Source organism: Ursus maritimus, unplaced genomic scaffold (assembly GCF_017311325.1).
Source record: "Ursus maritimus isolate PB19 unplaced genomic scaffold, ASM1731132v1 scaffold_2, whole genome shotgun sequence".
Lineage (NCBI taxonomy): Eukaryota > Metazoa > Chordata > Mammalia > Carnivora > Ursidae > Ursus > Ursus maritimus.
Genome location: NW_024424452.1, coordinates 6,053,469 through 6,080,959, shown reverse-complemented (window position 1 = coordinate 6,080,959; position 27,491 = coordinate 6,053,469). Strand labels below are relative to the sequence as shown.

Here is a 27,491-nt window from a genome sequence, read left to right as displayed (position 1 = left end):
CTTTGCTGGCAGGTATGTGATTACTGATTCAATCTCCTTACTAGTTATAGGTCCATCCAGTCTTTCTATTTCCTCATGATTCAGCTCAGGAGGTTGTGTGTTTCTAGAAATTTGGCTGTTTCATCTACGTTACCCATTTTGTTGGCATACAATTATTCATAGAACTCTTACAATCCTTATTTCTGTATATTTGCAGTAAGGTGCCCTCTTGTGTGGCTGAGTCCTCATCCTCTTTCCCCCGCCATGGGCATTTAGCTAAAAATTTGCCATTATGTTGAATTTTTTTGGAAGAACCAACTCTTGACTTCATAGGCTTTCTCTGTTGTTTGCTGTTCTCTCTTTCTCTCTGCTGTAATATTGTTTCCTTCCTACCGCTAGCTTTCAGCTTAGTTTCTTCTTCTTATCCTAGTTCCTTAACGTATAAAGTAGGTTTTTTTATTTCAGACCTTTCTTCTTTTTTAATGTAAGCATCTATAGCTATAAGTTTCCTTCCCAGCACCGCTTTCAGTGTCGACATGCTGTGTTTTCATGGTCATTTGTCTCAAGATGGGTTCTAATTTCCCTAGTGATGTATTGCTTAACTTCCACATCGTTCTCCTTTTGTTACTGATTTCTAGCTTCATCCCATTGCGGGAAGAGTAAATATTTTGTATGCTTTCAGTCTTTTTAAATTTTTTGAGACTTGATTCATGGCCTTACAGAATGTGCTCTATTATGGAGAATGTTCCTTGTGCACTGGAGGAAAACATATCTTCTGCTGTTGTTGGCAGGGATGCTGTCTGTCTGTTGGTTAGGTCCCAATGGTCTGTAGTGTCGTTCGAGTCCTCGCTTTCCCTACTGATCTTCTACCTGCTTGGTCTGGCTTACTGACAGTGAGGTACTAAGAATCCTATTATCATAGAGCTGTCCATTTTGCCCTTCAGTTTTTCATTGTTTGTTGTGGGTGTCTCTGGATTTATCTTTGTTGAAATGTGTTGAGTTTCTTAAAAATTGTATGTCCATTTCTTCACTTAAATTTGAGAAGTTTTTGTCCATCACTTCAAATAAGTTCTTTGCCCCTTTCTCTTTCTCCATCTAGGGCCCTAATAATGCACATGTTTGTCTGTTTGATGGTGTCCGGTAAGTCCCTTAGGCCCACTTCGCTTTTCATTGTTTTTCTTTTTGTTTGTTTCTCTGTTTCAGTGATTTCAGATGACCTGTCTTCAGGAGCACAGATTTCTCTTGACGGCTCAGGTCTGTTGTTGAATCCCTTTATTTTTCAATTCAGCTGTTGTATTTTTCAGCTCCAGAACTGGGTTCTTTTTAATAATATACATACATAACTTTTTGATATTCTCCTTTTGTTCCTATATGTTTCTTGATTTCCTTTAGCTCTTTGATCATATTTAACAGTTATTTAAAGTCTTTTCTAATAAGTCTGATGCCTGTGTTTCTTTAGGGATGGTTTCTATGGTTTCCCAAGATATATTTTGTTCCTTTGAATGTGCCCTGGTTTCCTGTCTCTTTCTATGCCTTGAGATCTTTTGTTGAAAACTGGTCATTTGAAAAAACAGCCATGTCTTCCCATTCTTTACAGAGTGGCCGGAAGCCCCTCTCCAATTAGCAGGGTGTGTTCTAACGCTTGTGATCAACCCGGGATGATGGCTTAAGTCTCAGGGCTTTTTTTGGACTGTGTCCTGCCTGGGCTGGTACTTCCCGCAAGGCCCCTCTTCTTTTTCCCCATACACACGGCTGCTTTTAGAAAATCCTAATTTTCCTGAGTCTCACCCCAGCTTCTCAGGACCTTAGATGTGTTAGTGTATTTTTCTGCCCATAATATCTTGCCCCAGGCATCCAGAGGTCTACGCTCCGCCCCCCCCCCCCAGGTCTGCCCTCCTGCTGCGTGTTGCTTGCTGCTGCCTTCCAGGGGCTCTCGCCAGCCTGCAGTCTCAACTGTCATCTTCCCCTGCCTGAGCTCCAAGCCAGGCAAGACAGAAACCAGTCCCTCAGGAGTCCAGACAGCTCAGAACATTGCAGATGAGTTCTGTTCTCCTCCTTTCAACACAAGGGAGGAAACCAGGAATTGGGCTGCTTCCTCCCAACCACACATTGTTGTGCTAGGAAGGGTCGAGGCAAAGGCAAGCAAAATTGTCGCAAAATTCCCTACCATTCTACCATTCTGGCTTTTTCTTGATTGGGCATTCACCTGGTTGCTGTAGATTACAGATGGATTTCCAGAGGTCCCATAAAGTTATTTTTAGTCTGCAGTTGTATGTATTTGCAGTGTTTCCGTGGGGGCAGCACAGGCCTGGAGCTTCCTAGTTGGACATCTTCTATCTCTGCCTTTTGATGACAGTTCAATACATTTACATTTAGTTACTTATAGGAAGGGACTTGTTCCTTCCATTTTATTATTCGTTTTTTTCTGTGCCTAATAGGTTTTTTTTTTTTGGTCCCTCACTTCTTCCATTACTGCCTTTTGTATTTGATTTTTTTATAGTGCCGTGTTTCTCATTTCCTTCTGTATATATTCTAGGGATGTTTTCTTTGTGGTTTCCACAGGGATCACACTTAACATCCTAATGTTACAACAACCTAAGTTATGCCAATTTGAATAGCATATAAAAATCCCTGCTCCCGTCCAGCTCCATCTCCCCCTTCTGTTACTGTTGTCACAAATTACATCTTTATGCATCGTGTGCCCAGTAATGTAGTTTTTGATGCATTTGCCTTTTAAATCCTGTAGAAAATAAAAAGTAGACTTACAAAAGCTAGTGTTATAATAATTTTGGTTTATAACAGTCCATGTATTTACTTTTATTGGAGACTTTGAGTTCCGCTTACAGCTTTGAGTTACTGTCTAGCAAGCATCCTTTCATTTCAAAGGGAAGAACTTCCTGTAGCATTTTTTGTAAAGCAGTTCTGATGGTAGCAAACTCTCTCACTTTTGAAGAGGAATTTTGCTGGATATAGAATTCTGACAATTTCTTTAATTGATTTGCACACATCAACCCTCTGCTTTTTCTGACCTTCAAAGTTTGATGAGACATCTCACCATCTCATTGAGGATCCCTTGTACATGGCAAGTCAGCGCTCTTGCCACTTTCAAGATTCTTTGTCCTGGAGTTTATTCCATCTGGAGTTCGTCCAGCTTCTTATATGTGTAGATTCATGTCTTTCATCAAATTGAGATGTTTTTGGTCATTGTTTCTTCAAATATTCTTTTAGCTCCTCCTTCCGTCCCCTCTCTCTCTCTCTGTCTCTTCTCCTGGGATTCCTACGATGCATGTTTGCTGCTTAATGTCCCACGGGACTCTTTGGTTATGTGCACTTTTCTTTTTTCTCAATTGTCCTATCTTTAAGTTCATCGATTCTTCTTATGTAAATGTGCTTTTTAACTCCCCTAGGGAATTTTCCATTTCAGTTATTGTACTTTTCAGCTCCAGAATTTTCTTTTGGTTCTTTTTTATAATTCCTGTCTCTTTTGATATTTTTGGTTACATATTCTTTTCCTGTTTTTGTCCATGTCCTCCTTCAGCCCTTTCAGCAGCTTTCAGACTGTTCTTTTAAAGTCTTTGGTCCAGTAAATTTGCTGTCTGCTTCCTCGGTGACGATTTCTGTTCATTTGTTTCTTTCAGTGGGCCATACCTTTATATGCCTTGTGACTTTTTGTTGAAAACTGAACATTTGAATCATATAATGTAAATCTGGAAATCAGATTATCCTCTTTCCCCAGGGTGTTGGTTTTTTTCTTTTCAGTTGTTGAAGGTATCTCTGATCAGCCTGAGGTGAAAGCTTGAGGTCTTTTCTGGTTTTCTTGAACTCGTGTCTTTCCATGAACATGAGCGTGGCTTTCTAAAGTCCCATGTTTACATGGTTGCTTCTTTCTTTCTTTTTTTTTAAACAACTCACATTTTTCATGGATCAGGACTCCTACCAAAACTTAAGTTGGTCCTCTGCTCAGGGTCCCACAGGCTGCAATCAATGCATCAGTCATACTGCATTCTCCTCTTGAGGTCCAAGCAGGGACGAATCCTCAGTCGAGCTCCTTTGGGTTGCTGGCAAAATCATGTCTTATACCTTTGTGACTGAAAGTCATTACTTCTTACTAGTTTTTGGTACAAGCCATCCTGAGACCATAGTGACTGTCCATGCAGTTGCTTCTGAATGCCTTTTCCTTAAACATTTGGTTCCCAAAATAGGAAATGGGGGGAAGAAATAAAACAACCGGGGCTGTTCCTTTAAGTCCCCTGAAAGCCACATGAGCCAGTGGAGGATGCAGTGGCTGCCCACCTCCGCGTCGGCACTTCTTTGATCAAAAGCAGCCCTCAATGATCAAAATACAGAATGTCAGTGGGAGAGCAAGGTCCTTATTGCCTACCCTGACTCTGGCGAGTTGCACCAAGATCCCAGGCTGCCATGTGCTAGGAGTGAGGGGATGGGCAGCCATTACCACACTAAATGCTGAAATAGACTGGAATTCACCACAATTTACCAGCCAAGCTTTCCCCTAGGAGTTGCAAGCATTCGAAACAGATGCCAGAGTTCTAACATTTTTGCAGTTTTTGTCTGAGTGGAGACGGATTCCTAGTGCTTCCCATTCTGCCAGCTTCCATGACATCACAGGTCATATTTGCCCTCATCTCCCATCCATCGGTCACTGGAACACAGAGCGTGTCCGTGGGCTCAGCACAGACAGGCCATCCTGCTCTCTGCTGTCTGTGAGGGGGCTGTGCTCCGGTTAGGAACGTCTGGCTCATCAGGGCTTTTTCTCTGTTCAAAGTTATTACTAAGTAATTGGGACTTTAAACAGTCAGTAGACCTGTGTCCCCACACCTGCCCTGCCAACTATCCCAACAACTTCCCGAGTCCGCGCTTTTGAGACTTTCTGGTTTGTTCCTTCATCCTCCCCTCAACCAAATAAAACGGTGGCCTTCCCTCAGGCAGCCACAGTGACAGCTCGCTTACCGTACCTGACGGTCAGAAACGGATGGATATCACACAGAAGGCCCTCCGGGGGAGACTGCATCGTTGAGAGTCAGGACCTGGAGTTGAATCCTGGCTTTGTAACTTGACCTTGAACATGTTACCTACCCTGTGCCTCAGTTTACTCAATTGTGAAACGGAGAGAACAGCCTCTTCCACCCAGGGGCATTGTACCATTTAAATATATTCCATAGAGACATGCAAGAGCTCCATCCTAACGGCTCACGCTGTTCTGCTGTGATGTTCCTGGAAGCCATGCTTTCCACAGGAGGGTCTTACCTTTCTGCCTCCTTGGGCACAGGGCGTCGGGCTGCTGCTGCTGCTGCTGCTCCCCGTCCCGCCAGGAGCTGTCCCGAGAAGCCGGGCAGCCTCTGCCGGCAAACACAAGTCAGCCCCCTAGGAAGTGCAGGGCACGTTTCGGACCCAGAGAACCAGAGTCTCCAACCATCTTTTGGGGCCCTGGGCAAAGACACGGCCCTGGTTGTGACCTCCTGGGAGACGGCAGGATTGGGGGGGCGGGGGTTGGGAGAGTCTTGAGTTTGAATCCGACTCTAATTCCTAACCGTGAGACTTTGGGGGGGGAACCTAACTCTTGAGCCCCGGATACAGCAACACAGAAGATGCATGAAAATGCTGACGGAAGCGTCAGACGGAGCGATACTGAGGACGGAGCTGTCCAGGAGGGGCCGAAGGAGGTTTCTGGGCCCCTGGGTATGTGTGGTCCCTCGGTCAGGGTGCTGGTGAGTGAGTGACTACAGATGCTTGTAAGGTGCTTGCTTAGTGGAACAGGGAAGGGCCCAGGCTCGGCCTGCAGCCACAGCCGGACAGGAGACGCCGGCCCTGTTCCTCCCTGTCTCTGCACGAGGGCTGGGAACCCGGATCCAAAGCGCCTCGTGCCCTGGACAGGGCAGCAGTGCTGGGTGACCTGGGGAGGCCTTGGTGCCCACAGGTTATCTACAAGTCTCTCCCCACCTCCCCCCATTCTTGATACGAAGACTTTCGTTCTCGGTACGGGGCTATGCAAGCTCTCAGCCGTCACTCACCTGTCAGCGGCCACCCCGGAGCCCTTCTCTGCGCCCAGCAGCTGACCCTGCACCTCGGCCCGCACTCCCTCGGCTCTCCGGCACCAGGTATCCTCTGAGCTGGGGGATGCCTGGATGGAGGGGTGGGCCGGACACAGGCCTGTCCAACCACTGCGCCTGCCCAAGACCGGCCCCAAGCCCTCTAACTGAGCCCCACCCTCCTCCTTTGGTCCCCTTCTCTTCACTCACCACAGAGCACCCGCTCTGCTCCCACGGGAGGTGGAGGGATGGGAGGCGGACTCCATCCCGTGTGGGGCAGCTCGCACTGGCCGGTCTCGCATCTCAGCCTGGGGAGGCTCCACTGGCTCTCGGGGGACCTGCAAAGGCCTGTGGATGGTGTGGAGCTGCTCCGGGAGCTGGCCAGGGGTCAGCCTCCTGCGGGCGCCCCAACCCTCCAGCCCTCAGCTCCCCCAGGGTCCCCACTGTGATGGCAGCGTCCCAAGGGGCCTTCACTGCTTGCAGGATGGCTTCGAAATCAAGTTTCCTTGCTCACAGCTGCTCATATCCGAACCGTCAACACTGAACATTCCATGGGCTTTTAGTGACGTAATTCGAGTACCTCGTGTGGGACCCTCCAGAACCCCTCCCACGTTACCCAAAGCTGGCCAGACCCAAACCAGGAGGGGCCTGCAAGGAGGGAGTTTTCTGAGCCCCACAGGGCGGATGAGGCCTCGGGCCACAGAAGGATGCGGGAAAGAAGAGTGTTGGCCACAGCTGGCTGCGAACCGGCCCCCACGGCTCATGGGCCATCAGGCAGGGCCGGGGCGGCCCAAGCTCCAGGAACCAACCACCTCTGGCCCCAGGGACCCTGTCGGTCATGGGACGGGATCCCTGCCCACGGGCTCCCAGGGGAGAACAGGCGAGAGCCCCTCTGACTGTCCTTGTCCTGTGGGTGCCTGGGGAGCGCCCACCAGCCTGCTTGCTGACAGCTGTCGTGCTTTACGTCATGCTGGTGGGGGGCCAAGCAGTGACACTGCTGCAGGGGACCTGAGCCGGGGACCAGCCACACAGATGTGATAGTTAGGGTCATACTTGAGTTTTTATCACGAAAAGCCTGCTTTGTGCAGACAAGACAAGGAGCCCTCCTGGAGGAACCCGTGAGCAGCTCAGCTTCACACAGAAGGAATTCGGAGGCCTTGAAACGACATGAACGGAAACCAGACTGGAAGAAAACTCAAGAAAAATCAACCAAATCTGGAGGCCATTAATAATGATCTGGAAAGCTCCCGTCTTCACTTGGGCTTCATGTCCAGAGTTTCACGAGTGAACAAGCGAAGAGAAATCTCAAGTGTGGAACAACGGAGCTAAGAGCTGATGTATGAAAGCTCAGTCTTCAGGAGGGGCCTCGAAACCACCCCCCCCGCCGGCGCCGAGCACCTGCCACCAAATCAGCCTGCAGCAGCCGCAGGGGAATGAAGGGAGGCTCCCGACAGCCCCGGGAATGCCCTGCGTCAGAATTCTCCTCTCCGGGGAGCTCAGAGCTGTTTTCAGAAGCAGGAGAAGGCTGGGGGGTACAGGGGGTCAAGGTCAACGCAGGGAACAGAGCAAAGCATCAGACAAGCCTGGAGGGCACGCGGGGTGGGCTGTCGGGGTGAGTCCTGCCGCTGGGGAGCTGGGCTGCCCCCCGCCGGTCCCGCAGCTCCGCCCCAGCTCAGCCCCAGGAGGGCTCGGCCGGCGTCGTGGGAGGACACGGAGGGGGCCGTGGACTCGGGAGGGCAGGCGCCGTCAGGAAGTGGGAAGCCCACAGAAGCACGTCGCAAGGAGTTTTGAAGACCGACTGATGTGGCTCAGATACTTTGGTTTTGTCTTTTCTCAAGACTTCTCAAACCTGTGCTAGAAAAGCAGGGAAGGAAAGTCACCAGCGCTCTTCCAAGTCCCGCTAAAAATCCCCAGAGAACGCTGCACTGGGGTCAGAGTCGAACAGTGACAGACACATGGACCAAATCGTTACGTGGTACGACGTCATATGTCAACTGTATCTCAATAAAACTGGAAAAAAATGCATAAACTTCCATAGAAAATGAAGTTTGGGGCACCTGGGTGGCTCAGTTGGTTAAGTATCTGTCTCTCGATTTCGGCTCAGGTCATGATCTCAGGGTCTGAGATCGAATCCCATGTCGGGCTCCACGCTGAGCAGGGAGCCTGCTTAAGATTCTCTCTCTCCCTCTGCCCTTCATCCCCCTGCTTGTCATGCTCTCTCTAAAAAAAATAAATGTTTGAGATCATTTAAAAATGTATCAGTAATAATTTATATATGAAAGTGATAGGATCTTCCGGGTTTGAAAAATTATTTTTGTTGAAGTGTTTAGTTGCCACACAATGTCACACTAGTATCCGGTGTGCGACAGAGGGACCCGACAACCACACGTTGTGCTCTGCTCCCCACAGCGTGGCTGCCATCAGTCACCACAAAGCACCATCACAATAGCACTGAGTCTGTTCCCTGGGCTGCACCTTTATCCCCACGACTTACTCCTTCCATAACTCGAGGTCTGTACCTCCCGCTCCCCTTCACCCGTTTTGCCCATCCCCCCACCCCCCCGTTTGAAAAAAATATTTAAAATAGGCTTGGCGTTTACCTGATCCCCGGGGTTGGTGTAGTCTGACTCATTCTTGCAGCTCTCTAGGAATCAGGTTCTAATCCCTGAGTCAGAGAACTCCTTTACTCTGAGGGAAAAAATCAGCTTACATTAACTCATGATCACATAAAGAAAGCTTGTGCTGGGCACAGAACCCGGATGTTAAAAATTTCCCATTTTCTTTTATGATTCTCTTAAAAAAAAAGTTGCAGAAAATGAAAGGTAGGAGTTCCAGCAGAAACTGCGCAGAGATGAGGAAATGAATCCCTACTGACGCGCAATCAAGAATTAATTCCCTGTGTAAAGAGAAAGGAGAATCTTTCTGAAGCAATTTAAAAGGTCAGACACGTATGTGAACAGCTCCAACCTGGTCAAGAGACCAAAGGTCTTCCAGAAACATCAGAAATCCTCAGTGGCCTTTCTGGAGGCCAGCTCATTGCCCATGAGACACGCATAGTCATTTAGGAAAAGAAAATGCAGACTTCAGACAAAAGTTACTCGGAAGGAATTAAAAGCTTAACATATGTCCCTAGTATTTTGGGCAAAGCATCTGGCAAGGGCCCAAGAGGCCCAGCATGGAATCCTCTGGAGCCAGATCCTGAGGAAGAAGGAACGTGGGGCTGTGATGATACAGGGACCCAGGCTGCGACCGCGTCCCCCCGAGGCTCAGAGGGACCCTGCACGGAACGCGTCCATCCTCCTGATGGCCGGGCAGACCCAGACGCTCAGACGCTCACCTGCCCAGAACCACTGGCCAAGATGCTGGTCCTCCCCTCGGACTCAGACGTGACCCGGGTCCGAGAGGTCGCAGGGACCGAGCCTAAGCGCACCTGTCCTTCCCTCCGTTCAGGAAAATGAGGATGCTGCCCTCCAGGAATTCTCTCCTCCCGTGGTCTTTGTTGGCCCAACACATACTCCACTGACAAGAGAGACGTCCGCACCAGAGGCTGGATTCCAGCTCGGGCCACACAGCCCGAGGCAGAGATTTGCCTTCCGAAGCGGCAGCTGAACGATCCAGAACCTCACCGAGATGCTTTATCTCTGCACCAAAGTCACTTCGAGGCTTTGCTCCTTTAGCTTTATTGCCTTTAGCTCAGAGATTATACAGCGGTTCAAACTGGAATCTTGATAAAATTATTCTTCAAGCGATTAATAACTGAAGAATATTTGCATGTGAATCTTTTAACTTAAATGATTCTGCTTCATTCTGTTTGTGGGTAGCGTTAACACAGAATTTTTGTTGTAACTAAGTCTGTTAAAATAATCCATAAAGCAAGCCATAATTTCTAAGACAATTTTGACAATTTCTCTCTTTTGGTTTTATTACTGTTATTTACAATCCTTTGGGGCTTACTTTACAGTTGTGCTTGACGTGAACGTGGATCTCAGGGCGCCTGGCTGGCTCAGCTGGCGAAGCGTCTGCCTTCGGCCCAGGTCGTGATCCCAGGGTCCCGGGATCGAGCCCCACGTTGGACTCTGCTCAGCGGCGAGCCTGCTTCTCCCTCTGCCTCTGCCCCTCCCCCTGCTCGTCTCTCACTCACTCGCTCATTCTCTCAAATAAAATCTTAAAAAAGAAAAAGTGAGTCTCCTGAGCAACTGTTCCCTTTTCTTCTGGGTCTGGGGAACGGGGGGCTGGAGGACAGGTTCTGGGGGCGCCTGTGCTGAGAGTACCTGACTGCAGATTCACTGCTGGGACTCAAGGGCCGGATTTAGTCTGGGTTTTAAGACTTGATACATTTGTATACATGAGTTTTCATTAAAAAATTTTCAATTTACACTTTTTGTAAATTACAACTCAGTAAAACAGAACACTGAAATGAAAGGTCTAGACAGTGACGTCAGCCAAGAGAGAGGACGAGGAAGCTCGGGGCCCTCGTGCCCCAGGGACGCAGCGGACCAACAGCTGCAGCTGGGAGCTCTGGGAAGCCAACGTGGACAGCAGGCAAGCGAATGCCCGTCAAGGAAAAGCTACATTCACAAAGACAGGCGATTGCAAGGTGTTTTCACCTGCCCTTGCCCGCCCCCCACTCCCTCCCAGGCATGGCACAGCATGGTTTGGGGGAAGGGCAGCCATGTCCTGAACCCCCACCCCCCACCCCCACAGCCTGTCAGAGGTTGAGGGACTGGTCTCTGTGTCACCTGACTGGGAGCTCAGTCAAAAGCAGCGCAGCTCGAATCTCTCAGTCCGAGTCCAAAAGCTACGAGCAGCCGCAGGCCTGGCCTGGGAAAACCGCGAGAGGACCACCTGCAGACACTGGGACACAAGATTAATGAACACAGCAGAACAGCCGAGGCTCAAGAAGACAGGCGTGACACTCAGGAAAAGGCAGACACTGAAGAGCAGCTATGTGTCTGGTGGGGGCGGTGAGAAAGGCATACACACAGGCCGGGGAGACGCATGCCCAGAAAGAGCCCGAGAAGACCCGAGGCCTCCACAGCGGGCCAACCAGCCAAAGTCCTCCTCTGTGCAGAAATGGTCTACAAAAACGGGGACATTTTTCAAATGCCCAGTTTGCAACAAAAGATCACAAGGCAGAAACAAGAAAACATGGCAACCACAAAGAAAACGTCTGTAGAATAGATGCAAAAACCAATGAGAAAAGAACCGAAATGTCCCTACAGAAAACATCAGCTGAACACAAAGGCAGGCGGTAACGGAGGAAATGAGAAGGGAGAAGAGCTGTACGACACAGAACACAAAATGGCAAAAGTAAGTTCTCTCCGATCCGTAATTAGTTTAAATGCACACGAGTTAGGCGCCTGGCTGGCTCAGTTGGAAGAGCACGCATCGCTTCATCTTGGGGTCTGGAGTTTGAGCCCCACGTTGGGGGTAGAGAGGACTTAAATAAATAAAAAGAAAATGTAAACGGGGGCGCCTGGGTGGCACAGTCGTTAGGCGTCTGCCTTCAGCTCAGGGCGTGATCCCGGCGTTATGGGATCGAGCCCCACATCGGGCTCCTCTGCTGTGAGCCTGCTTCTTCCTCTCCCACTCCCCCTGCTTGTGTTCTCTCTCTCGCCGGCTGTCTCTCTGTCACATAAATAAATAAAATCTTAAAAAAAAAAAAAGAAAATGTAAACGAATTAAACTCCATAATCAAAAGACACAGATTGGCAGAATGGATAGAAAACCAGGGTCCATCTGGATGCCGCCCACTAGAGACTCACTTTAGAGAGAAGGACACACATGGCTTGAAAGTGAAAGGATGGAAAAAGGTCGTCTGTGCAAACCGTAATGACAGAGCAGGGGTGGCTACAGTGACGTAAGACAAAACAAACTTGAGACAGAAACTATTCGAGAGAGAGAGAGAGAGAGAGAGAGAGAGAGAGAGAGAGAGAGAAGGGCATCATACAACAAAGAAGATGGCAGAGTTATAAACCGGATGCATCGGCCATCAGAGCTCCCAAACCTAGGAAGCAAACGGACAGAACCGAAGGGAGAAACAGAGAACTCTACGGTAATCGTGGGAGATTTCTGATATTCCCCTCTCAGTAACACACAGAACAAGTAAATGAAACAGGGGACTTGAGCCCCATAAACCGATTGCACCCCACAGACATACAGAACACTGTCCGACATAATCCTACATATAGAAAAACCTAAGAAAATACAAACCAAAAAAACTGTTAGAACTAAAAAACCACTTTCCTAAGGAGGCTTTCAGGCATTTTTATCAAAGCAGCACCCCAAACGAGGGAACGATACTACTTCTGTGAAAAAAGTGTGGTCGCGGGGCGCCTGGGTGGCACAGCGGTGGCCCATATAGAGAAGGAAAAGGTGTAACATCAAAGCACAAAGGACGGGAGGCGAGAAACGGAAGTTGCCGTGCTGGGGTTCTGACGTGGGTGGCGGGACCGCAGCCTGTGAGATGCTCAAGATGAATCCAGTAACCTACACAGTTCACTAAAAACAACGCATGTTATCCAGAAATACACGACACATTTGTATCGCTCTACATTCATGAGGTGTAGGGGTCAAAATAGTCCTGCATTATATCTGGTGGCGTTTTAAGATTTTTCTTCTATTAACTATGCGCGATGTAGGTCTTTTTTTTTTTTTTGACTTGTCATTCAATTTTGGAATTAAAAATAAGCCAAAAATAACTATCTATCTTAACTATTATACAGAATCCCATATAATTATGACTTGTCTAGACTGGTATTTCCTAAACTCTTCTGTTTCATAGACCAGTAAAACATGCCACAATCAGTAGACTGGCATACAGTTACTTCTAGTTTGTCAAAGATAACATTAAAAAAATTAAAAACAGTCATCCGTATCACTAGCACTGCATTTACGGAGGACAACTGAAGAGCAAAACTTTTCATAATAAAAGACTGTCGTTGATTGTCCTTTACGAATCTCACTTTGGTGCATCAATTTTTCTCATTTTTCTACTGATGGACAAAAATTCCTGCACCAGCTCAGTGGGTTCATAATCCAGTGTTTGTTACCCTGGTTTCCCCCCATCCCCCCCACGCCACCATTAGCTGGCTCATTAACAGGGGGTGGCCCAAGTGTCCATTGAAATACTAGTTTTCCTGGGGCGCCTGGGTGGCTCAGTCGTTAAGCGGCTGCCTTCAGCTCAGGGTGTGATCCCGGAGTCCTGGGATCGAGTCCCACATCAGGCTCCTCTGCTGGGACCCTGCTTCTTCCTCTCCCACTCCTCCTGCTTGTGTTCCCTCTCTCGCTGACTGTCTCTGTCAAATAAATAAATAAAATCTTTAAAAAAAAAACAAAACAACTAGTTTCTCCTCCCGAAGGAGCCCCACCGCCTTTGCAAGCCGTCTTCCTCCCCCATCTTACTCCATGCTTGAGCCCCACCATTTCCTTGAGACCCAACTCAGATCTTTTATCTCCCACGATCTTTTTTTTAAAGTGAAGCCTTTCAGAGAACCTTTAGTCAGTTCTTATCTTCCTTCCCTTCAAGAAACTGAACTAAATAAAGCCTCCTAGCTTTTCAGACTTGCCATGTTTGCCCAACAACTAAAATGGTTTTCCCCCGTAAGAAAATTTATTACCAACACTGTCTTAAAAGAAATATCTTTTTCTTCCTGAGAAAAACAAACAAAAAGACTGTCTGAACTGAAAAACGAATTCAGTAAATCTGCGGGATACAAAGTAGACACACAGAAGTCAGCCGTTTTCTGCAGGTGAAGAACGAGCAGCCCAAAGATGAAGTTAAGATAACGATTCCATTTGTGGTGGCATCAAGAAGAATAGGAAGAACTTTACCGGGAAAACGAAACACTTGCACACTCAAAACTATCCAATTATAAAATGAAGAAGTGAAGAAGACACAAAGTAAATGGAGAGACGTGCTGGCTGCACGGACTGGGAGACTTAATATTGCTAAGATGTCTTTACCGTCCAAAGGGAGCTACAGATTCAAAGCAGCCCCTACAAAAATCTAACAACACTTGTGCAAAGCCAGAAGAATCCCCCCGAAAATTCACAGGGAATCTCAGGGACCCCCAACTAGCCAAAACAATCTTGAAAAAAAACAATGTTGGAGGCCTCACACCTCCTGACTTCAAAACACACAACAAAGCTATGGTAATAAACATAAAGACAGACATATGTAGGGGGCGCCTGGCTGGCTCAGTGGGAAGGACATGCGACTCTTGATCTCAGGGTCCTACGTTCGAGCCCCACACTGGGTGTAGAGATTACGAAAATGAATGAAGGAATGAATCCTTAAAAAATAAATAAGATGGACGCAGACCAATGGAATAGAATAGAGAACCCATCAGTAAACCCCCCTCATATATGGTCAAATTGGCCATTCCGTGGAGGATGGCACTTGGGAACAAATGGCACTTGAAAAACGGGTATCCACACGCAAAAGAATGAGGTTGAACCTCTACCTTATGGATCAAAGATGTAAATGTTAGAACAAAACTGTAAAAGTCTTAGAGAAAACACAGGGGCAAAGCCTTGGGACAGCCGGTTTGGCAATGATTCCTTAGATACTGCAACAAAGTGCACAGGCAACAAAAGAAAACTAGATAAATCAGGCTACATCAAATTTTAAAACTCATGCATGAAGGGGCACTACCGAGAGAATGCGAAGGCAGTCCACGAAATGGGAGAAAGTATGTGTAGATCGTATATCTGGGAAGAGGCTAGTATCCAGAATATACAAAGAACTCCTACAACTTAAAAAAACCCCAACAACCAATTAGGAAACGGACAAGAGATCTGAATGGATGTTTCTCCGAAGAAGATATACAATTGGTCAGGAAGCTCATGGAAAGATGCTCAAAAACCACTAATCACAAGGGAAACGGAAACCCCAGTAAGATGGATGCTGCCCCACCAACACTGGGATGGTTGTTACAACAAAGAGAGGAAACGCGAGGACAAGCACGCGGAGAAACTGGAACCCGTGCACAGCGCCGGTTGGGGCGTAAAATGGTGCAGCTGCTGAGGAAAACTGCATGGCAGTCCCTCAAAAAATTCAGAACAGAATGACCGTATGATGCCGCCACTGCCCTTCCGCGCATGTTCCCGAAGAACCGGGCGCTGGGAGGCCAGCAGAGACGCGCACACCCACGTTCGCGCAGCGTTCTTCACAGTCACCCACAGCAACCCGTCGCTGGACGAATGAACAAGACGCGGCATGTGTACAGATGCCACGTGGATTACTCAGCTTTTAGAAGTCAGGAAATGCTTTCTCAGGCTCCAACACAGACGCACCTCGGGGATGGATGCGGGGGAAGCACGCACGCACAAGAGGACAAAGAGCGTACGGTTCTGCATTCCTAGAGTAGACACAGCCACGCAACGGAAAGTACTGGAGAAGAATGGTGGTGGGGGTTACACAACCATGTGAATGTGCTTAATGTCACTGAACTGGACACTTAGAAATGGTTAAAATGGTGTATTTTATGTATATTTTCCCACAATAAATGTTTAATAACAGTCCTTACCTTGGAACGGTGCTTGGAGAACCAGGGGCACACGCCATGGGCGGCCCCCAGAAACAGACCCGTTCTCTGGCCTCCCAGCTCCAGGTCCCTGACCTTCCCGCTTATGGATGGAGCGCAGAAGGTGCTGGAGCTCCCCTGAGGAACACTCTTCTGCTCTTGCTGCTCCCAGGCTGGTTTTCCTAGAAAGCGGGGGCAGCGCCGAGGGCATGGCGTGAGCGAGCTGGGCACAGAGCCCGGGGCCCTCGGCACGCCAGCCTCCCTCCTCCAAACACCGACCACACGTGTCTGCCACCGAGCCACTCCCCCTCTCTGAGCTGCGAACCCCTAGTTTGTGGAGGGCACCCCCCTCAGGGCTCAGGGACCATCTACTTCCCAGGACTGGTGAGCCGTGCAATGGCCCCACCTTGTGGCCACCCGCTGCCATTGACCCTGCACCCCAAACACAGACTGGCATCCCCCCACCATCTGTGGGGACATTGCATGAAATCAGCTGCAGGCTTCCCCCCCTGCTGGCCTGGAGCATTGGGGGACAACGAGAGGCAAAGGCAAGGCCTGCGGAGGGCTCTCAGTCCCAGCGCTGAAAGGGGTCTTGCCGGGCGGGCCCTGAGTTGTGGGAAGGCCGCCCCCCTCACAGACGGAGCGCTTGCCAGTGGAGCGAGTCCTTTTAAATTCAGAATCCTAATTTCACAACGCAAGCCGCAAGCCCTGTCCAGTTTCTCATCCTCAGACACCACACTGTGTGCTCGCGAACCGACCCCCCTCCGTGTCCTCCAGGGCAGGCCCTTCTGCCTCGTCTGCTCCGCCCGGATGGAGGTGGCCAAGCTGGGGGGGCGGGGGGAGGCCTCAGTCCTGCCCGCCGCCTCCCCCTCTGCACACACAGGCCAACCGGCAGCAGCCCTGGGCGGGGGAACTGAGCTGAAAAGGGACCAGATTCCCAGGCAGGTTTCATACTGTCAGAGTTGGGACCAGCCTTCCTTGTCACCATCACAGGAGACGCCGCGTGTGGGCTCGGACCCCGAAGTTCCAAGCTGAGACCCCTCCCAGGCGTCGTCACCAGAGAGCCACTCTGAGCGCAGGCTCTCTGAGCGCGGCCCCTGCCGGCCCGGGGGGGCTGGGTCCCCGAGGGGCTGAGAGAACACCTCCCAGAAACAAACATTTCCACACACGAGGAATGACACATCCTTTTATAAAATATTTATTCTAAAAAAATCACACTGTACAAATTTAGATAGAACATTCTCAATGCTCATATTTATAAAAATGTGAACATAACAGACTGGAGTGAACAAACTTTTGTGGCTGTTTTCTTTTTAAATTAGGAAGGAAAAAAGTGTTTTTCCAGGTACGATGATAGTAAATGTCTCGAAGGCGCCCAAAGAGCCAGCCGATGAAAAGCGTAACATTCACCTGCCTGCTCCCAGAGCGCGTGTTCTCCCAGTGGATCCGAATCCTGACACGTAGGAACAGCCGAGCCCCCGGGGCGAAGGCAGCCTTGCTGATCCGCGCCAGCCGCTCGGTGAGATCCCAGAGCCGGTTCCAGACAGCACAGAAGTTTGTGCTTCGAGAAAAGCCAGCATGATTTGTTCATAATTTCCTGTTTCTCTAACAAAGTGGGTTTTCCGTACACTTGTTACGAAGATCTGTACAAAAGCACAAAGCTCCTGTGAGGTGTTACTTCTGAGTTAAAAATGGACGATACAGAGCCGTCTTCTACAGTTCAAGCTGCACATTCACACGGAGAGGAACACGATAAAAAAGAATTCACAAAGAAATTCCAGACCGGGGAATCCCGGTTTCATAAAAGGGAACTGCAGAAGCTCGGACGTTTCCGCTCTGCCCTTGCTGACGGCCTGGCCCCCGTCCCAGGCGGGCAGCCCCCCTCGAGCCACACTTCCCGCTCCTGCACACCAGCTCTCGGGGTAACGGCAGCCCAGCGACACTGCGGACCCCGCAGCAGGTACGGGGCACAGGCAGAGAGGAGCTCGGCAGCCGGCGGGCACGGAGCCCGGCGGTGCTTCATGTTCCGGGCGAGTTCACAGCCACGGGTGCCAGGCGGGGTCCATGCGGCACAGGTTGTCCAGGCTGTTGGCGGCGGCCACCAGCGTGTTCACTTTGCTCTCCCCGCCTTCGAACTGGGCCAGGTTGTGCAGGCGGGTCATGATGGCCGTGACCGCTTTCTGCACCAGGGAGACCAGCTGCTGGCTGTCCATGTTCTCGGGCTGCCCCGCGGCCGAGAGCGGAGAGGAGGTGTCCTCCTGCGTTTTTTTGTGCCAAGCGATGATCTCGTCCCGAAGCACCGTTTTCAGGATGCCATCCACCTGCGCGGAGAGAAGGAGACGGTGCTGGTTTAACCAAGCGCGACCCGGAGGGGCAGCCTCCTCACGGGGCTGGGCCCGACCTCAGCGAGCCACAGCACCCGGGGCCTCGTTAGTGCCCCAGGGAAGCCGCCTGGGGCCGAGCAGTGGCCAAAGGCACAGCATTTTGGTCTGGTCTGAGCCAGCGCACACGTGTCCAATGGCACCTGCTACTGTCCCACGGCTTCCTGGTGCCGATCGTCTGTTTCCCTCCACGCATCTGAGCACCTGTCGAGGGCCTGTTCCCTGCACTGCAGCCAAGAGTGAATAAGACAAACACCAACAGTCCCTTGCCCTTCTGGGGCTTGGGTCCTAACAAAGGAATGCCCGGCATGCCCTGTGGTGATGGGCACTGTGCAGAAAACAGCAGGCGAGGCGGGCTTGGAGGGAGTTCGCAGGGGGGCAGGGCCTGGTGACAAGGTCACACTTGGACTAAGACAGGAAGGAATCAAGGACGCAAGGCATGTGGCTGTCACACGACCTGTTTCTCGGGCCAAGGAGAGCCACCCCGGGCCTTCGTGCGGCCACGGCAGACTCTGGGTTTAGCCCCAGCTCCACCACTTCTCGCCTGGGTCACCTTGGGAGAGTCACTTAGCCCTCTGTGCCTCAATGTCCCCATTTATATACAGGGCATAGCAGCAGAGACTCCCAAATGTGTTTTTAGATAAGGTTCCCATACAAAATGGTCTCCGTGGCAGCCAACTTAGGGGCATTCTCCACACTCACACTGTTAAGAAATGTGGGTCCAGAGTTTGGAGACAGCCGATTCCTTCCCATCTACACTGCACTGTCTACACAAAGAGTAACGCATGGTGTTATCCAAGTTGTAACAGGACTTTGAAATATAGGGAGCCTTCTTCGTTCTTTTTAAAGTTTTCAAACAGATGCCATTCTAAGGACTGCCCTAGGACTGTTTCCAGAAGTGTAACATTTCCATCTATTGGGATTTCCTATTTTCAAGCCTCACGTCCCAGGTAAGTGACCGTGACCTCGCTGCATCAGAGCACAGGCTGCTCCCTCACCGAGAAATCTCAGGGCTGTTTTTACTCATGTTCATACTCGTGTTTTCCCCAAAAAAGCACTCCCCGCTGATGGACATGTGCAACCAAGCACTGAAAAGCCACAAGACGTGCACAACGTGAAGTCTGTGCTCACAGTTAAGCATTTCGCTAATCATTTAAAAACCGTTCCGAGTAAACACTTTCAGAAAGCAACTGGTATCTGAAGGCCTCTCGAGACACAAACTGCTCATCAGTGGAAAAAAAGAAAAAAAAAAGTACAAGTGGTCTCTCAAGTTAAAAGGAAAATAACTTGTGTTCAATCCCCAGTTGTGGGGAGAGAATTACTCTGGTGGTGAAGACAGGCTCTGAGTCAGCGTGAACCGGATTTGAATCCCGGTCTGCCCTTCCCAGTGGCATGAGCTCTGACAGCCGCCCGCCTTCCCTGGCCTGTCACGGGGACAGAGCCGTCCCACAGCTTCCCGTGGCCAACGGCGTCCATCGCACCTGCCACCGCCGGGGCCTCAGGGTGTGCCTTGCACGTCACAGTCCTTTGGGCCCCATAACCACAGCGCTAGGAAGACAGGTGCCATCCTGCAGACAACACTTCCGCCCTTTTATTTTTAAGTAATGTCTACACCCAGTGTGGGGCTTGAACTCACCACCCGGAGATCAAGGGTCGCACGCTCTGCTCACTGAGCCAGCCAGGCGCCCCTCTTCTGCCCTTTCATAGCAGAAGGATTTACATAAACGCACAAGGGAAGGCAGCTACGAAACCAAGTGAAGAAAACCGACGAGCAACACTGATGGCTGGGAAAATCCTCCAACAGAGGCTTCCAATTCCTTTGCGTAAAACTGGTCCCTCAACATCCTAAAGGCTTTTAGACAGCAAAAATTTTGAAACGCTTCTTCCAAAACGAAGAAACTTGACTTGCACAGCAACAATGAGCTTTCTGCCACCCTCTCCTAACAGGCCGGCAGCCCACAGGGCCGCGCGGTGTACGAGCGACCCCCGCCCCGCGTGTGCGCGCACGAGCCATCGTGGCCTACCTTGAAGTTGGGCTGGGCGAAGCACCGGGCGACAGCGATCATGGAGGCCGTCAATGGGCCGGAGACGCCGATGGTGGTCAGAAATTCGGAAATGTTGGGGGTGAGGCGGAAAGGGACGGGACGGTTGGCGTCCAAGTCTCCAGTTGCGTCGTTTATATCAAATCGAAAGTAGGCCACGTTCAGCTTGCCGGTGTCCTGAACACCAGAAGGAGACGTTCTCAGAACTTACCCAGCACAACGCAGATGCTGAAGGACAGGCCCTGCCCGGGGACACCCAGTTACCTGCGCGATCTGTAACATCTCGGGGTTGAGTCTATTTAAATGCAAGACGAATTCTGCAAAGCCAATCAGTGCGAGCTGGATGGTGAACATCTTCCGGAACGTCCAGTAGTCCGTGGCGTTGGGGAACGTGTGCAGAGCCCACTCTTTGAGCATGCTGCGTGGCACCATGTTACTCTGAACTTCCTTGAGGATGTCTCGAAGGACCTGAAACGATATATCGCTCCACGATAGCTTCCCTCGAATTCACTTGTTTGGTTTTTTTTCAAAAGGAAAACTCTCAAATTGTATTTTCATACTTACTTGGCACCGAAAGAGTGAATTCTGTTGACAAATACATATGTGATGTCGTTCGACTAAACACGGGGATGTCAGTTTCCCTCTAGGGCTCACGTCGTACGCTTGAAGCAACAACAGAGCCATCCGAATAAAGGCCTTAGCTGCATGGTGTGTGGTATCCGTCTTACTAAGAATTTAGGTAAAATCCGAACACTATAACTTGTTAACTACAGAATATACTAGACCAGTTAACAGAACAAACGAATAGTTGGAATCCAACACTGCATACCTAAGACTACTAAAAACGCAAGTTTTATAAACTGTTTCTCAAAGCAGAGCAGATGTTACACAACACTTTAAGCTGAATTTTGTGCTGGAAGACTCATAAGACTATTTCTAACACCACAAATTCAAAGACAGTCTCAATAAAAAGTTTACTAGAGTTAATTTAGTTTTTCTTAAACCAAATGGTAAAGGTACAAGGTCTATTCTGGGCTAAGCTCCAACCATAGACTCTGAGTAGCCACTAGAACACAGGCCCTAAGCAACCAAGAACCACACAGACCATCATGAACACTAGTACAAATCATAAAAATAAACTTAAAAAAAACCCCACTTTTATATTACATAAAGTTTGGAAAATTTTTGAAATTCTGGAAAAAAGGCTTACAACAATCTGAGTTGCTTTTATTCAAGGAAGAAAGGCTGAATCTTAGTGACTGTGAGCTCTGTACCAGTTTAATTATCCTATTCCCATACTCTTTTACCCACCTCCACACTGGCCTTGAAAACCAACAACTTTGCAACCACAGAAGCTGTAGAAACCAGCAGCCTAAGAGCCACTGGCCAAAGAAAATGGGTTCAGTGAGCCCCCCCAAAACCTTATCTCCAGGGAATTATCACTAGTTGTCTTGTCTGGCAGCTTCCTGAAATAAGCCCCATTCACTGGGCTTGTCTCTGACGGAATTCAGAGTTCAGTCAGTGAGGAGCATCCTACTTCAACTGAAGAGCATTTGCTGGAAACAATCAGTGACAACCATTTAACGCTGCAGATGCCCACCGCAGTGATAGCAGCAGGAGCACAAAGGATGACGGCAAACAAGAGGAAGAGCTAGGGAATGAGATGCCCACCGGAGGCTTTGAAAAGCTTCAACATATTCCTAAGAATCTAGAAGACCACTTGTATGCTCATGAGAAACCTCAGAAAGCCCTATGCTCTCACATCTGTTGACCTTGAGACTACATAACCATGAAGTGCAAGCTAAGGCAGAGATGTAAATTACTTGGACATGTCGAAGGCATTTCTCCCCTCTCCCCAACAAACAGAGGCCCTCAAAAAGGGGGAAGACTTATTGATTCAAGGCATGTGAGAAAATCTCTGTCAAATCATGAGCTAGCTAAGCAGAGATTTCAATGGCTGCACATGGCAAAAACATAGAGTTTACAAATTAGTCCAGGAAAATTACTAAACAAACAGCAACAATAACAAGCCTTGGGGGAAAGGATCGGATTTCTAGAGTTGCCATGTATTATTAAAAATACCCAGTTTTCAACAAAAAAATCAAGACAACATAGCCAATACACAGGAAATAAAGTGACATCACCTGCAGCCAAGGGCATACAAAGAATTCTTAGAATAATAAAAAGACAAATCATATAATTTAAAAATGAGCAAAGGACTTAAATAGACATTTCTCCAAATAAAATATGCAAACAGCTACTTAGCACAGAAAAGCTGCTCAATATCACTTGTTATCAACCAAATGAATGAGAACTATAACTGAAAAGACAGATTAACTATTGGCAAGAATGCAGAGAAAAGAGAACCCTTATACACTGTAATCACCTGGGAAAAGTTTGGCAGTTCATGTTAAACATAAAACTGACCGTGTGACCCATCAATTCTACTCTGAGCCACATGTTCAAGAGAAACGAAAACATACGTCCATACAGAAACATACACACGAGTATTCAGTCATTAGCACAGACTGTAAGTCAGAAAGTATAAATAATCCAAAAGTCCACCAACTGACAAACAGATAAACGTGGGATAGTCACACAAGGGAATATTAACGAATAAAAAGGAACAAACCGATACATGCCACAAAATGGATAAATCACGGAAACATTAAGTGAAAGCCAGCCACAAAAGAGCACATACCGTATGATTCCTTTCATAGGATAATGAAGAATAAGCATGTTCACGAGACCGAAAGATTAGTGGTTTCCAACGTCAGGGGGCACAAAGGAAAAGGGAGTGGTAGTAATGGGTGTGAGGCTTCTTTTTTGGGTGATGAAATGTTTTTTTTCTTCTTTTTTAAGTAAGCTCCATGCTCAATGTGGGGCTTGAACTCATGACCCTGAGATCAAGAGTCACATGCTCTACTGACTGAACCAGTCAGGTGCCCCTGGGGTGATGAAATGTATATAGAGTAGTGGTGACGACTGCACAACTCTGAATATGCTGAGAATGCTGAACTGTACATTTCATTTTACAGTATTGGGGGGCGGGGTACAGAAGGAGAGAGAGAATCTTAAGCAGGCTCCTCGCCCAGGAGGATCTCTGGTTGATCTCTCAACCCTGAGATCATGACCTGAGCCGAAACCAAGAGTTGGATGCTTACCCAACTGAGCCACTCGGGGACCCCTGAATCATACAATTTAAAGGGCGAATTTTCTGGCAAGTAAATGATATCTCAATAAAGGTATTAAAAAACATCAAAGGATGAAGAAGCAGAGTTGGTAAAGAAGCAAGTTCGGGTACAGGAATAAGAAGGGGCCATGACAGCCTGTTCTGTACTGCTGTCAGCATCTCCAGCTGGCCCAGCAGGACCCCACGTGGTCTCTAAGCTGAACCGACCATCACATTCATGAGTTACGCAGCCGATTATAAAACACGAGGAGATCCTTGTATCGGGAAATATTTGCAAATGGAGGTCATCCAGTTTCTACACCGTCAAAGGCAAATGCAGCCTTACGAATATAATCCATTCATCTCCCACAGACACCTCAGAACTGTCCTTGGTCACAGAGTGACCAGGCAGTGACCTGTGACCTGAGGAAGCCCTGACGCCAATTCCCAAGGGAGGCCGCAAGCTCTGTCCACAGAGGCCAGTCACAACAGAGGGATTCCAGTCAGTCTGCTGCACGAAGGTGCACCAGACCGCAAGGCCGGACTGCCTCAGCCCTGCCTGTGCCCTGAGCGCTGCCCAGGTGGGTGAGACAAGCACCCTGTGCGCTCCATCTTGCTAGAAACAAAGTCTCCCAGGTTCCAGACTAACTGAAATGCTGACGTGACGATCCCCGAGTGTTTCCAGCTGTGAGACTAATGAAGGTGGTGGGTCATCTAGCTCAGACCGCGTGCAGAGCCGCCGGGCCAGCTGGACATGGAAGGATGGAGGCAAGGTCACAGCCTCCAGCTCCACGGTCTCTCTCCTAGAACCTGTGAGGCCCTCTCAGGAGGCACAGGAAGGACCACAGTGGTGTCTGCGGAGCAGGCCAGGAGAGCTGCCTCTGGGTAATGCACACAGTCCCATACAAAACCTCCTCATCCAGACCCCAAGCCTTCCCTCCTTTCTGCCAAGGGCAGGAATCTACAGGCAGAGAGGGCCCTTCGTCCACCTGATGCGGCCAGAGCCGTCAGGGCCTCCTGCGGTCCGCGCTGTGCTCCCTCCCAAGGCAACCGAAACAGCTGCGCCTGACGTGTTTCAGGGCTCACCACTTTTTGTATTTTAGAAAGTACGTACAGTACCCAGACTGTGTGTCACCTAACAGCCCAGCAGCAAAGCAGATGAATGTGAATATTAAGTGGATAAATAGCCTTGTGTCCCTTAGATCAAGTCTGGTTGCCAAATGACTTTGCATAAAGTTATTCTGCAGCAAATGTCATTCCATTAGGGTCCATGGTGGCCTAGTTTCTTCCACCTCACAAGTCCAAGGAGGAAAAAAGGTACCTCTCAGCTGCCCGTGACTTGTCTACGCACACACGGCGTGGAAACACCGCCACAGAGCACGGCAGCTCACGCTTCTGGCCGCCCCGATTCGGTACCTGGTGGCTGGCTTGGGTCCCGCGCGCCTGCACCGTGGCCAGTCTGTCGTAGTACCGGGAGATGGGGTTGTCATGCTCGATGCCCTTCTTGGCACAGCGCTGCTTATAGATCTCCACGAGGGAAAGAGAAGAGGGGTTGTCTTCCACGAGGCGCATCTGTGGGGACACCGCCACCACTCGCGGCACTGAGGACAAAGAAGGACATGGGAACAGACTTAGAACACACCCGGGTAACGCTCGACTTCACTCCCAGGGACGTCCCGGGAGCAGCTCACTCAGCCCTTCGTGAGCAGAGGAAGGGGATCGAGCTGGAAGTCACACGCCGCGTCCTAACTCAACTTGAAGCCCAGCCTCCTAGGTGACGGGGCCTGAGCTGCCATTACCTTGTGATTAAGACACAGGTGAACAGAAATTCTTTAGAAAGCAATCCTCAAAAATAAAAACTAGAGACTCTGCCAGCAGTTCACTCTGCAGAGGCCCTCCTCCACGGGGTTCTATCGGCAGAGTTCAAGCTTCCCACTCACTCCAAGGTGCCCATTGAGGGCAGTTACGTTAACCTGTCTTCTAGCGTCGGGATGGCTGGCCCCATCTTGGGGAAATGAGGCAAACACTCCAGTCCTTTTCTGTGTTCTGTGGTTCAGCCTCGGGCAGCTCCCAGAGCGAATCTGATCACTCGAGCCAGTTACTTCGTGGAGCTGGACTGAGAGGGAGACGCACCGGGACCCGGATGCACCCTGATGACCACTCTCGCACTGGAGACGTCGTCTAAGAAGCAATTCACCTCACAAGGTGATACCCTCCATCGGGACTGCACTCGACCAGAAGGTGCCGGGCCTGCCCGCTCCGGAGCCAGACAGCCCGCACCCACATCCCAAGTCTGTTTTCCCGGTGATGTGACCTCGGGAACGGTCACTGGACTTCTATGAACTTCCATTTCTTCATCCGTAAATGAGAGTATAGTATGTACCCCACTAGGTTGCTGGTAGACTAAATAATACTGTAAGAATATTAGATCAAGGTAATATTACTAAGACTCTTTTTTTTTTTTTTTTAAAGTAAGCTCTATGCCCAAGTGGGGCTTGAACTCACGACTCCGAGATTAAGAGTCATGTGCTCTACTGACTGAGCCAGCCAGGCGCCCCTTAAGACATTTTGTTGAAGATATTTTGTAGAGAGCTGAGGAATTTCCAGAAGATAGCAAAGAAGGTAGCACTATCAAGCTTATCCAGCATGGGGTCAAGCAGCAAGCTGCCCGGGTGTTGCTGAGTGGTCCAGCGGAAGCTGTGACCCTTTGCCGCAGCCGCACCAGCCTGTCCCTAGGCCACTGTGACCGCCTGCACCCGCACTGGGTGTCAGTGTGGTGTGCGCACGTGCACGCACACACACACGCTTCTGACTTCTAATGAGCCCAGAGTGAATTCGGCCTAATATTCGTGAAAGCACAATTACTGGCTTGCTGCCATGGCTTCAATCCATCAAGAAATTCCACAGTGACTCAAGGGCACCTATCTGAACTGTCGTTTGATGCTGACCAAGAGTTTGTTTCTTTGGAAAAAGCCAAGAACCGTCTATCACCCCCAGATGTGATCCACACTATAGATCACATTACATACATGTTAACATGTATCTGGTTTTCTACAGACTCGTTTCTGTGATCTACTTCTTACTGTGGGGATATTGAACTTAAGGGTAAGAGATTTTAGGTCAAAATGGGTTGGATTCTTAGTGGTCAGAAGAAAGTTCCATATGGGACTAGATAACATTCATTGCAATGGGCTCCTAACCTCAGAGATCAGATGCTAAAATGTTTTAACTGGTTCTCTTCTTTGAATGGGACGACAGGCAGCTCACCTCTGCCCCTGCTACAGACAGAAAGGGGTCACTCACGAACCAGCCATGAGTTGGCATGGAAAGACCTTACTGAGAGGCTGCTGGTCACCGCGCGACCAAGATTTCTGTGGCCTTCACAGGGCTTCTCAGCTCCCTCGTGCTGCATTTCCCCCGGGGAGGCACATGCCGGCCGTGGCCACTCGGCGCAGCGTGGGCTCCAGGAGTCGTTCAGAGACCTCCCGCAAACAAGCTCACAACACACCCTGCGCTCAGCCCCCGTTTCACCAGAGCGGGGACGGGTTCCTGGGCGGGGAGAAACAGCAGTGGCCGCAGCCACGGCACCCCCTTTGCCGAACAAATAATCATCAGACACTTGTCGTGCAGTGCGGAGCCTCAAGGCTGGGGAGCGGCTTCTTCTGGGAGCAGGGCCCTGGTTCCAGAAGCCTCCCGGCTTGGCATGCTTCAGGGCCCTCTCCGCTCCCAGGAGATGCGCGCGTGAAAACCCGCAGAGGCTGATGGGAGCGGCTGCGCACCCGAGGGCACCCCTCGTACCTGTGAAGAATAAGTGCCTCTTGGTGGTCTCCTTCCTCTTCTCCAGACAGGGGTTCAGCAGGCGGAGCAGCTGCAGCACGCGCTCCTCTCGCCGGGACTCCGTCAGGCAGGCGTCGTTCATGACGAGGTACGGGTAGATCTTGCCGTTGTGGCCGCGGATGTAGAGCCTCCGGGCCGCGGTGTTGTGCTTCTGCACGATCTCCACCCTGGGCATGAACCTAGCCAAGCAGGCACACAGTGAGACGCCAGCTCCCCGGGGCCTCAACTTCCAGGCCTTTTCTTTGAGAAGAAAAGGGAACTTTACAAGAACGGCGTCCGGAGCTGTCGCGGCAAGACAGGCCCCTGCAGGCACGGCCGTCACTCTGACGACACAGGAACGGTGCGACCGTCTTTTACGACGCGGGGAAGACCCCGTGGCAGAGGGAAAACGCAGGAAGAGAAGAGGACGCTGTAGCTTGAAAACCATCAGCCACGGGGTCCCGCCTCAGGACCTCACGGTGAGCTGCTGACTGAGCACCCCAGCTGCAGAACTGGGGGGGGGGGGG

The 27,491-nt window shown here is 49.8% G+C and overlaps 1 protein-coding gene and 1 long non-coding RNA gene across 2 annotated transcripts in view; both read right to left on the bottom strand.

Moving 5' to 3' along the window:
- Window positions 1-6,140: 6,140 nt before the first annotated feature.
- Window positions 6,141-16,028, bottom strand: LOC121103733. The gene is made up of 3 exons (XR_005835948.1): window positions 15,557-16,028; window positions 8,627-8,714; window positions 6,141-7,880 (listed from the first exon to the last, which is right to left on the bottom strand). It is a non-coding gene; the product is annotated as an uncharacterized LOC121103733 (long non-coding RNA).
- A 707-nt stretch (window positions 16,029-16,735) lies between these two features.
- The window catches only part of LOC103670100 (transformation/transcription domain associated protein), a 110,220-nt gene continuing 99,464 nt past the window's right edge, over window positions 16,736-27,491 (bottom strand). The window contains exons 68-71 of the mRNA XM_040634781.1: window positions 24,565-24,749; window positions 20,241-20,444; window positions 19,959-20,153; window positions 16,736-17,874 (exon numbers count right to left, since the gene is read on the bottom strand). Coding sequence (XP_040490715.1) covers window positions 17,590-17,874; window positions 19,959-20,153; window positions 20,241-20,444; window positions 24,565-24,749 — 869 coding nt within the window. The 3' untranslated portion in view covers window positions 16,736-17,589. The remainder of the gene's footprint in view (window positions 17,875-19,958; window positions 20,154-20,240; window positions 20,445-24,564; window positions 24,750-27,491) is intronic.